General features: G+C 38.5%; 1 protein-coding gene across 1 annotated transcript in view; it reads right to left on the reverse strand.

The window, feature by feature from the left end:
* Positions 1 to 1879: 1879 nt before the first annotated feature.
* Positions 1880 to 12621, reverse strand: part of ANKRD10 (ankyrin repeat domain 10) — a 38586-nt gene continuing 27844 nt past the window's right edge. The window contains 2 exon segments of the mRNA XM_006878307.1: positions 1880 to 2355; positions 6064 to 6159. Of these exon segments, the coding sequence (XP_006878369.1) occupies positions 1880 to 2355; positions 6064 to 6159 (572 nt within the window).

Raw genomic sequence — 12621 nt, forward strand, 5'->3', positions numbered from 1 at the left:
ACTAACAAATTTGTAACATGGTTGTTGTCTACTCATTAGCGGACATGTAACTTATAACGTCGCTCCAACTGAAATTCAGCAAGACAATCTATAAAACTAGAAAACGTACTCTGTATTATTTCTTAAAGGAGCTGTGGTAGCGTAGTGGTTACGAATCGAGCTGTGAACCACAAGATCAGCAGTTCGAAACTCCCAGCTGTTCCATGGGAGAAAGATGAGGTTTACTGCTCCTGTAAAGATTTACAGCCTCGGAAACCCTGTGCAGGGTTGCTATGAGTCAGAACCGACTCCACGGCACATAACCAACCACCACCAGTATTTCTTAACCACCACAACAAAATAAATCTAAGGCAAAACAAAAACAAAAAACGAGTAAAACCTGCAAGAGAAGGTGCCCTAACAGAGAAGGAAAACGCAAAAAATATTTCCTCCTAAAACAAGCGATAGGAAAGCAGCGAGGGTGCCCCCAGTTCAAGGCAGACACTTCATGCACCTCAGGGTAACAGGCAACTGGGGCAAGTTCTGGTTCTTACTGGGCTACCATCTTAACAAATCAAAGCACACAGAAATATTAGAGGGAGAGAAGGAGAAGGAAAAAGTAAGTTCTTATAGCCAAAATTAAAATGCAATTGAAAAAAAAAAAAAATCAAAATTCTATCTCCCTTCCCCCCAAAGAAATGACACCCTAGGGAAAACTGAATGCACGAGTTTGGTGGGATTTTTTTTTTAATTCAATTTGTAAAGGGCAGTTTTCAAACAAAATACTAAGGACACTCTCAGTAGACTGGTTTACACCCCTTTGACATTTTATCCATCTTCAATTTTTATTACAAAAATCAGAAAAGTAAAAATTCATTACAGTATTTGCACAATGTTAACCATTAAGTTGTCTAAACAAAAGCTAACATCTATAAAACCATCAACAATGCAGTCTTATTAGGCAATTCTAAATGCTCTCAGTTAACTGGGTTTACATAGCAGTATATATTTTAAAGCAAACAACCCCCAAAAACTAAAAATAAGGGAACAAGAATATAGCAGTCAAAATACTAAATGTTTTCACCTGACAGTTCCTACAACTGTAATTGCTACTACATATAAAGGAAACTGTTATCTGTGGTAAAAATTCTAGAGACAAAGTAGGAAATGCAGAATAAAAACACAAAAAATCAGAAGCCCCAGGCTGAGACCTCCTTTCAGTGGAAGCAAAGGCAGTGGTCTACTCAAAATCCTCAGAGGTCGAGCAATTATACCTCTAGCCATGGTGTGTGCTCACAATTAGTCTCCACCGCATGGCGAGTTACAAAGGTTAAGAGCAAACGACACTGAAAATGAAAACAAGGTCTTTGCTTCATACAAATCACTGCAAGAAATCGGTTGTAAGGCTGTATCTTGCATAGGGAAACAGTTGTGTTCTGTCATGAACCCAACAAGGAAAAGGAAAAGCCAGCTTTTTATGATGATGCACATGTGCAAATCAATGTAGATAAATTACCAGGTGCCTCATTTACTGCCTCCTAACTCATCTGCATCAGATGTCATTTCACTTGACAAAAGGAAATATGAACATTTCTGGTGACAGTATTAAATCGAAATAATGAGCGGTGACAGAAAATTGAAATTCCAAAAGTGCATCTTATAAGGACCTGACATTCCGTTGCCTATGCAGCTCTCAGTAAGCCCGACTCATGCACAAACTAGGACTAAGTAGAAAACTGTGGTTAAATACAAGCTCCCTTCTTCAGGGAGTTGGAGTACAAAAAAAAAAAAAAAAAATAGTACAAGGCATGGCATTCCTTCAAATTAATGCTACATTAATAATCTGAGTTGGTTCACATGAAGAGTGAATGCATTTCAAATTAACACCTGGCCAGAAGTTTTAAGAGCCATGGTAAAGGTGCATTGTACCCAAAACAGCATTGTCATACCTTTCTTCTACTTTTACGGAATTGGAATGTTCTACCACACTATTAAATTCAGGGATGCTTTCAGCAGTGTCCCCAAACCCGTGGTAATGTCCATAGTGCAAGTTCTCCCCAATATCGTCCACCCAGGACGGTCTATTCGCCACACAGCTGCTTGGACTTCCGTTGAGGTGCAGAGACCCGCACAGATCGGGGTTCGAGTTCAGAGTCCTCTCTGGCTCCTCAGTGCTACTAACAGGAAAAGAACCCTGGCTACTCATGAAGGCCTGTCCTGGAGCCAGTCCATTGCTAAGTCCATTAGATGCTGTTAAGCACTGGTCATTCCCGTTTTCCATCCCATTGAGCTGTGTCGTGGTGGGGAAGTCCAAATGTCCATTGATGACACATCCATTTGTCAACGTATTCGATACGGAGCTACTGTTTTTCACATCTGCATCAAGAAATACACCTGTCACCAAAATTCAGAACCAATGGGGGAGAAGAAACTATCAAGTGATTCATTGCTGCAACAATTTTAAAGGACTTCTTTCTTTATTCTTTAAACAAACCGGCTCCTTTTCAAAAGTAAAAATTGTGCATAGTTGGATTTCAAAATAAAACACAACATTTAAGTATTTGCCCGATGAGATAAGAAAATGTTATCAATTTCACTAGCACTGGGTAACTGAATTTGAAAATGTAAAAGGTGACAAATGAAATGCATGAATAACACCAACAGTTCAGAAAGCCATCCAAAAAAAAAAAAAAAAAAATCATTTTCATTTAGAGCCTGCTTTCTGAGAGCAACTTTTAAAGTCAAAAAAAAAAAAAAAAAAAATCATTTTCATTTAGAGCCTGCTTTCTGAGAGCAACTTTTAAAGTCACTCTTGAAAAAGTCCATCACAACTGAATGTAAGGCCTTCTCCCCACACCCACACCCCTCCACACACACACACACACAAATAGTTCAAATATAACACCACTTTAGCTCTTAAGGGAAAAAAAAAAGGTAAACGAAGCAGGTAAATGAAAGAGATTCTTAAAGTGAATGCATCTAAGGCTGCATCACATAATGCTTTGAAACAGTTTTTTTCACAAGGCAAAAGTAGCAACAGTGAAAGGAACACTTGTTTTCCCTTAGTAACACTAACATCTATGTAGTGCTTCTGTAAAATGCCACGTAACAGCACTGGCAGACTAACCAAAATCAGCAGCTACGAATACGAAGGACTCCCATGCACACAGTCTTATACCAATAGCACAGCTGTGACTAGTTTCTGAGTTTAACTATTAGAAATGAACTATGATATCCCAGGTTTCTCGTTTTAGGAAAACCATTTTTGGAAAAACATTATAGTTTAAATTGCATATGCAGACATCCATTAAAAGGAAGATGTCTTAAGGGAAAAAAGGCAGTTACAAGTGTATACAAGCAGACTGGGAAAAGCAATTCTTATTTGTCGATATTGTAGAAATATAGAAAACTGTATGCTGTTGTTATTAAGTGCTGTTGAGTCAGTTTCAACTCACAGCGAATTAAGTGTAAATATCCACAATCAGAGGAATTCACAGAACACAGAAAGAGAATGGTGAACAAGTCATCTGTTGCTTGGTAGTCTTAAATTGTATCCCATTGTTCTGCTCAAGGAAAGCAAGGTATGATGTTAAATATACCTTGTGTCCGAGCTTAGCCCTAGTCACTTTGAGTAAGGACACATTTCATACACATCTAATTGCCCTAACGCACCACACACATCGTATCTTTGTTTCACCATCTATAGGCCTCTGATGTAGATTTCTGTATGTCCTATTCATCTACTTTCTGCCAAGAAAGCAATCAAGGCTTAATCAATGAAAAAAACAAAAAACAAAAACTGTGTTCTAAATATTTCATTAAGCACCAAAGTTTGGTAATTATAAACAATAATTATATTTTAATAACTGCTATTAATTCTTCAGAGGATAATGGATTTCCCTCCCTGCCCCAAAATAAAATGACCGCTTTCCCATTTAATTAAAGCTTAATACAAGAGAAAAGATAATTTTAAAGACTAAGTATCTTGTAAAATAAAAACAAGTATGTTAGTTCCAGGGGAATATTTATATTTCTCCCATCCCTAAATTTAATTAATCTTTAGTGATATAATTAACTGTTTATTAAACTCAGATAAGAGAATATTATAAGTCAAAACAACGGGAAAAAAAAAAAAAGGGAATGATCATTTGGCACCCGTTATACACACAGGATGATTTTGCTTGAAATATAGTGCTTTTTCAATGTTTATGTTAAAAAAAAAGGTCTTGAATTGAACTTGTAAACCCTGGGAATTAGTATCTGGAGAACAAAAAGTGATTACTCCTCCCTTTTCAAAAGCACATTGTTTAGTGCCGGTCGAGTCGGTTCCAACTCACAGCAACTCTGTATAGGGTCGGTTTCCATAGCTTTAAATCTTTTCCGGAGCAGAAAGCCTCATCTTTCTCCCACAAGAGAGCTAGTGGGCTTGAACCACCAACCATGTGGCTAGCAGTCCAGTGCTTATCATATGGAGTCACCACGCTCCCCTTAAAAGCATACAGCAGTATCTTTTTTTTTTTAAAGTTGGTTTTAGGGATTTCATTCTTCTATTTGTTGCTAGATACCACTGAGTGGATTTCCGATTCACAGTGACCCCGTGTGTTCACAGAACTGACCACCCACGGGGTGCTCTTGGTTGTGACCTTTATACATAAGCAGCAGCTGGCGGAGTTTGACTAGGTGAGTTCAACTGCCAGCTTTTCCGTTAGCAGCGGAGCAATGAACCACGGTGCCACCACGTGTCCTTTATCCATTGTTAGGTAAAGTCCAATAGAGCCTGAATAAAGAAACCCTATTGTTTTAAACATACTTTGTTGTTGTTGTTAAGTGCCGTCGAGTCGGTTCCGACCCATAGCGACCCTGTACAGGGTTTCCGAGGGTGTAAATCTTTACGGGAGTAGAAAGCCTCATCTTTCTCCCGCAGAGCAGCTGGTAGTTTCGAACTGCTGACCTTAAGGTTCACAGTCCGATTCGTAACCACTACGCTACCAGAGCTCCTTTTTAAACATACTAGCCAAACAGAATTCCCCTGGGAGAATCTGTCCATTTCATTTTATTACTTAGCAACAAGGTAACTGTATGCCTAACAACCCTAGTGTAGCTTCTAGAAAGATGTACACATTCGTTTTAGTGAACAGAAAGGATCTTTTCATATAGATTTGGGAAGTAAAATTCATGATTTTTTTATTCCCAGTGAAGAACTTAGCATAATGATATACTAATGCAAGTTAATAAAAAATGATTTGTTAACGTAATCTTAATCTATTTCTAAATGTATCAAACATGATGAGAATGGGCTAAAATGTTTTCTTGGTCACCTAAATAAACAAAAAAAGGGTATTTAATATATTGACACTTTTTAGGTATTCTTTCTAATGCTTTTGTTTTTTAAAACCTGTAAATAGGACTATCAACTGTTTCAATATACTAAAAATTTTACATAATAAAATGAGAGCTTTGTGAAACACAGTGTATATAGCATTTTAACAGACTTAATCTAAATGCCACAGAAAACCACAGGAACCAAGAATGTTCAGTAAATGTTTTGGCAGTTTGGCAAATATTGGCATATTTGGATTACAAATCAAAACCACATTTACTAGTTCTTAATGTTTACAGCTCGCTGTCCTTGCTGCATATAATGTTGAAAATACTAGCAAAAGCATGTTTGGTATAGTCACCCAAAGGTTATAAATCAGAAAACTAAAAATGTAAAACCTCATTAAAAATAAGCAAGGCACATTAAGCAACAGCCTCAAATCAAAACAGAAAGATTGCACTTATATTTTTTATATCCATAGAGTGCACCAGAAACATTTATCCTTGCATCTACAAACTTGCCCCAAAGGAGCAAATGACAGTATAACATCCTTTAAAGACACTGGACAACAAAGTGCAAGAAGTTTCAGAGGAACTTATGTTAGAAATAATGTGCATACTGATTCCTACAACGACAAGGGGTCTGCATTGCTGAAACAGTATATATTTCTATTTCGTTTGGTCCAACAGAACCACTCTCCTGTTGTTTGGTGTCTTCAACCATTTGACTGGTGTTGCAGTTAACAGGAAATTGTCCACTCCCACCTGTTACGACAGCAAACTCTCTATCAACGTGCATTTTGTCAGCATCGTCTTCTGCTTCACTGTTGACTAGTGACATGAAACCATCCAAGCTCTGAGCTGCACAGAAAACAAAAGGGTGCTTTAGGTTCTTGTGTACCGACACAACTTTAAGACAAATGTCAATTTTCTTTCCTTTTTGTTAAATCAAAGGACATTTTAAAACCGCCAAACAATTGACAATCTACATATGACTAATGATCTTAGTACAGTACCAAGAAAACTACTTTCCAAACTTTTTGCTGTAGGCTACGACTGGACTGCAAGGTGGGTGGTGCAAACCCACCAACCACTAGACAAGGTCGGAACTGACTAAATGGCACTGAACATTACTTCCTGGTGCAAAGTTTCAAGTAGAAGTCATGAAACTTCAGATAATTGTTTTGATGAATTTGAGTGAAATTTCTCACTTGAAGGTTCTCATTGCAATAAATTACAGAGCCTGCAGACGTATTATAGAGCCTAAGCACTTTCCTCAAACATAGTGTCCAACAATGTCTTCAAATACTTTTCATTTTAACAAGAAAAACAAAGCAATCTTCATATTCTGAAAACAACACACAAATTTAATTTAAAAAACTAAAAAGGTAAAGGTCAAAATTCAAGACAGTTTGCCAATGACCAGTGGTCTCTGACTCATGTGTTCACTGAAATACAGTATAAAATATTAAAAAGTATTAGTTCCAAGAAATGTGGAGAAGCTATATATGTACATTTCTTTTCATCAGTCTTCGTATTTTGTAGGGAAGCTAATGTGTGATATCTAACTTCTTTACCTCCAAAGACTAATACTCTAAGCAAAACACTTCACCCCTAAACCACCAGTAATTCTCACTTCTAAAGGATCAACCATTTTCATTTGATGTCTGGTTTACTTAATAAGCATATATTTTAACAAAAACATTATAAAATTACTGCTCTACCTTTTTATTACTTTTAACACGACATGGCAGCAATATTGCACCCTACCATGAATTAATTGCAAAAGCATCTTTGCAACTTGGATAATTATCAATCGCACAGCTATAATTTACCAAATTGTCCACTGTTGTCTGGTGGAAACATTTTCTTCCAATCATGAATACTATAATTAGCATTCTTACAAATGCACTTTCGTGCACATTTCTGATTCTTTACTCACATAAATACCCGGAATTACTCAGAGTCAAAGGACACACACAACAAATTAACAATCTTGAGTGGAAAATACTCCTTTCACGTTAACATATTAAAAAGAGGGAGAATTGAATTTTACAGCTTTAGTCTTATCTTAGTGGGGCATAAATGATTTTCATTATAGAAATAAGCATAGAAGCAATTCCAAATTATTTCCCAAACTGCCAATAATGTGCAGTACTGTTAAAGAACAAGAAAAGCTGATTTTTGAATGAAACAGAACAGTGGTTTATATAGTTGGGGGGAGGGGGGATCTGCCCAGGTACAATGTCAAAAGTGTTCTTCAAATACAAGGGGGCTTCAAAAAAAGTTGATGGAAAAATTCCATTATCTTTAAATTCCATTTTTCCACGAACTCTCTGAAGCCCCTTCATATAGTTTGAAACCAGAGGCACTGAATCATGGATTTCATTGCTTTTATGCTCATAACTTTTCTTAATCCGCCACAGCCCTAGAGAATGAAGCAGTTCACAGGCCCTGTCTTCTCTGTGAAACACAGCATTCACTTTGAAGAAATCAATGGACCATGCAGCATCTTCAGAGGGAGGAGAGGCATGCTGGAGGGCTCAGCACAGACAGCTCAATTCCCATAACCTTCAGAGTTGGAAAGAAAACAGGCAGACCAAGCAACGTACAGCCAGTAAAAGGAATTCTTCGAACTCTGGAACATCCTCAGCTAACAAAGTAGTTTTGATCTTTCACTGAGAACTGATACAGCATGTGGCACTGTAGGACAAGCACTGGACTGTAACCACACGATCTGCGGTTCAAACTCACCCGCTGCTCCTAGGAAACCCAATACATTGTCACTGAGTTAGAACCCTGACTGGACAACACTTACAACCCATACCCAAACCACAGATGTTGTTAGTTTAAAAAAGGCTTTGTTGGAAACACAATCCAGATGGTTCTAAGTATCTTTATACTTGGTAAGTCTACTTCTGCCGAAATCCAGATGACACACCTTACTTGAGAAAAGGGGAAAACTATAGGCGTACTGGGTTCCTGGTGTGGCGCTGTAGGATAAGCACTGGACTGCTAACCACAATGTTGGCAGTTCAAACCCACCAGCCACTCCTGGGAAATCCTATACAGAGTCATTTATGTCAGAACTGACTCGACAACACTTAAGAACAGCAAAGGCATGAAATACTCGGCAACTTCTAAATAGCAGGCAGAAACACCGATTGATGTTAAGGAACTAAAAAGGAGAAAAGTAAATCACCAAAGCTGGGGTACTGGTTTTCTCACTCTCAAAACCCAGTGCCTCATTACTTGTTATCAATCAAGGACACCCACTCAGCAGCCGGGCGGGGAGGCACTAAAACATAAAGAATCCAGTAAAAAATTCTGAAGTATCAGTTACCTCGGGTAAAATGTAATACAAAAGGGAAGTGTAAAATGAGGGCATACTGCCACTGGAGGGCCAAAATAACATGGGAGAAAGGGGAGTTCGCGATCAAGTAAAGCTAATGTAAATGTAGCCTTAGTTAGTAGTGTTCACTGCACTAGCAATGTGACTTGCCTGGAAACCCAGTCATCACTAGGTTCATCTATGCTAAGAAGCCTAATATAAAACTTCTCATTGATAAAACTATAAAAATGGCATGCCAAAAGTTTGTATTTTAGCAATCAAAAAGAAAAAAAAATTAAATCATTTGAAAGCAAGTAGCATGCTAATGTAAAAATCCTCGAATTCCAAAACACCTCTCTATAGATCCACTGGACTGCTGACCACAAGGCCAGCAGCTGGAGCCACTATCCACAGCACCGTCAGCTTCTTCTGGTCCATGTAGCTACCCAACAACACTTACGAACCACCACAGCTGAAGGAATCATTTGAATATTCAACACTGTAACTACGCGGCCCATACAACCGTCTCAAAAAAGCAAAATGTCTCCTTTCAGTTATCAACTTTGAGCCCATTTGCATTTTGGGAAGCAAGTTCTTGTTCCAGCTTCCTCTGGACTTCCATAGTTACGGGGGGGAGGGGGCGGGCGGGGATTACTAGACATTCCTAAGTTACTTAATACAGAAAGTCTAGGAAGTGTGCTTGGCCTTTTACAAATCTCATTGCCAAATTAGCACTGATATGATTCCAGCACCCATCACTAAATATTTATGATGAAAAATTTATGGTTAAAATAAAACCTGCCAGGTTCCCTTCCTCCAGAGATGCAGGCACAGCCAAGTGTAACCGAGAGAGAACCAGGAGAAACCTCTGGGGCAGGGCAAGTTTGCTGTTATTTGAGACAGGTCTCCCAAGTCAGTGGTTCAAACTCATTGGCCCCTTCTTGGCAACCCTATACAGGGTCTCTGAGTTGGAAAAGACTCCAGGGCCCTTAAACACCACCCTGGGACAACTCAAGAAGGTTCTATTCAAGTTAGGAAGATGAACTTACTTGGTAAGTTCAAGTTGTGAAGTGCCACCGAGTCAGTTCTGACTCACAGTGACCCTGTAGAGTTTCCGAAGAACAGATGGTTGGTGTGAACTGCCAAACTTGTAGTTAGCAGTCCAGTGTTTATCCTACAAACCCTTATCAGGGCTCTACTGTTTAAAAAAAAAAAAAAAACACACTATTACAAGGCACACTAGCAAACACATTTAGAAATTACAAATGTTTACCTGAAAAGACAGGGATATCCATTCATGAAGAAGCAAAAGAAAATAATTCTGGCATGTTTAATGATGTTAAGTGCTCTAAGTCAGCTATGGGAGTCTTATTAGCAAGCCATGCCCCATATCTTACTGGTTCTGTTCCCCAGACTACCAAAGCAGGAAGTCTTTCACATGTACAAAAACCAGCAGGTAGTTTCACAGCACAATTCAGTTAAATAAGTCTGGAGTCACAATATAGATTCATGGGAAAGAGTTTCTGTGTTGACCCATAAGTCCTGGATTAGAAGGATTCACTAAATAAAAACATTAAGTCACTGAAGGCACAGCACGGGATACTGACTCACGGTGACCATGTGTTTCAGACCACAATGACACTCCGCAAGGTTGCCAGTGGTTGTAATCTCTTAGAAGTAATCTCCAGACTTTTACACCACCTCATACCCTTGACGGCATTTCCAATGAACTGTTTCTTACCATCCAGGAACTCTAGCCATTGGTTTGTCCCTACCTAAAGGAGGTCCATTTAGTTTGGGATTTCCTACCAGTCATTATGACAATTATCCTTCATTCTATTGTAAAAGACACATGTACTATTTTTTCTTCGAACTGTCTAGTTAAAATGAAAATAGTAGGTGTTAAGGCCCAAATAAGGCTTCTTCTCCTACAGTGTGACTCTTTTGGGGGCCTTCGACTCTTGTTCAGGTGCGAATAGCAGAACAGAGAGTGAGTCCAATTCAAGAAGCTGGGAAGTGGTGTTAGTAATGCAAAGCGCAGCATACAGAGGACATATGTGCAGGCAGTTTACTGAGAAACATGAGAGGGCTTCGGGGTTTTGTTAAAAGTCTGACAGAGAAGTTACAAGTGAAACAAAAGTGTTCTGAATAAAACATGCTGGGCACTAGCGTCTTTATTAGGCAGCACTTGGTCTAGAACCATGCTGTGAACAGAAATGTTTTAGTTCTGAAGTGTAACTATATTGTAAGATGCCATGTGCTCAGATACCACGACACACACTATGTAGCACTTTGTTGCATGAACACAATTTAAGTGTCCTCTCTTGAGCCAGGAAAACCTTCATAAGCATACAGCCATTTATTACAAATCTGAGCACTTATGCACAAGCAAAGTTTAAACATCATATAACATTGTGTGTATGTATACATGACATACACAAATATAAACTATTTATATGTGAAATTAAACCAGCAGCAGCTAAACACTAACTAGAGTCCTGCTGTGGCACTGTGGGGTCAGCACTGGACTACGAACCACAGGTCGGCAGTTCAAATGCACCAGCTGCTCCTTGGAAACCCTACACAGGGTCGTTAGGAGTTAAAACTGATTAGATGGCACTTTATAACAAAAAATTCACTGAGAGGCAATAAACTCTCACTTTTAAGAAATTCGTCAACATGTAGTTGTTAACTGCCATGGAATTGGTTCTGACTCACAGTGACCCTATCCCAGGGTTTCCAAAAAGTGGCTGGTGGTTTGAAGGACCGACTTTGCAGTTTAGTGCCTTATTCTGCATCACCACACATATCATTTAACAAAGTCACGTTTACCTCTCTTCCCTAGTCTTCAAGCATTATCAGCACTAACAATTAAGAACAGAAATGGAAGACTCAATGTTCGCCTTAATTCACCCTGGACTCATAGTATGCTTGAGTAAATTTCCACTGTTAATTTAAAATGGAGAGGTAATGTTGTATTTTTCCTAAAAGGCTTTAAAAAAACACCATTAAATACCTACATGACATTCTAAGATCAATAACATACCATCTTGATGAAAATAAAACCGTGACGCCAACTTGCCATTTCAGATGTTATCAGCAGAGTCTGCCTAAAGCACAGTTCTTTCAACTATGAAATTGTAGGCTACTCGGTCAGATTTTTAATACTCACATTGCTCCTCCGCCATCAAAAGTCTAGAGTGTTTACCAGAACACTACTGATTTAAAAAAGGACAAAAGCTTTCATTCATGGATGAAACCACTAGCATTGTTTTCTAACCAGGTCATTATAATTTACACAGATTTCCAAAGACAAAGACATACATAGCTGTGCAATAAATGAATATGTGAAATTACTGAAGATTAATAATTCTATATTCATTTTAATCTAGAAACTGCAGCTGTAATCCTGAAGTCCATCTCTCATACCATCTTGAGCAAATGGCTGAGAACGGGGTGGTGGTGGTGGTGGTGTTCTGTGGAGTCAGTTCCAATTCAGTGCGTCCCTGTATAAGGTTTCTGAGGCTATAAATCTTTACAGGAGCAGAAAGCCTCATCTTTCTCCTGTGGAACTGAGGGGAGGGACAATTTTATATACTGATCCTTCCTTGAACCACCCCAAATTGGGAAAAACATCACCAACAAATTTCTCTCCTCAACATCAACCACTAGATAAGCTTGAATTTTATTTCACCCCACAGAGCTCATAGGCACAGCTATGAACTATGTTTACATTCTGACCAAATTGCATTTAGGTATGTGACATGGATGGCTGTAAGAAAGATATTATAAAGAATGATTTTTTTAAGTATAACTTTGTTTCCAAATGATAGCTGAACACAAAAAGGTCAAGTCATTAATAGCCAAGATATTTTACATCAACATGGTTTCCCTTAACCTTACAACACTTGAGATTCCAGCAGTTTATTGAAAGCTGAGGGAGATACTGATTTGTCTGAGGGGTTACAGAAATGCTCAGACTCATGGTAACC

This window comes from Chrysochloris asiatica, unplaced genomic scaffold (genome assembly GCF_000296735.1).
Source record: "Chrysochloris asiatica unplaced genomic scaffold, ChrAsi1.0 scaffold00029, whole genome shotgun sequence".
Taxonomy (NCBI): Eukaryota; Metazoa; Chordata; class Mammalia; order Afrosoricida; family Chrysochloridae; genus Chrysochloris; species Chrysochloris asiatica.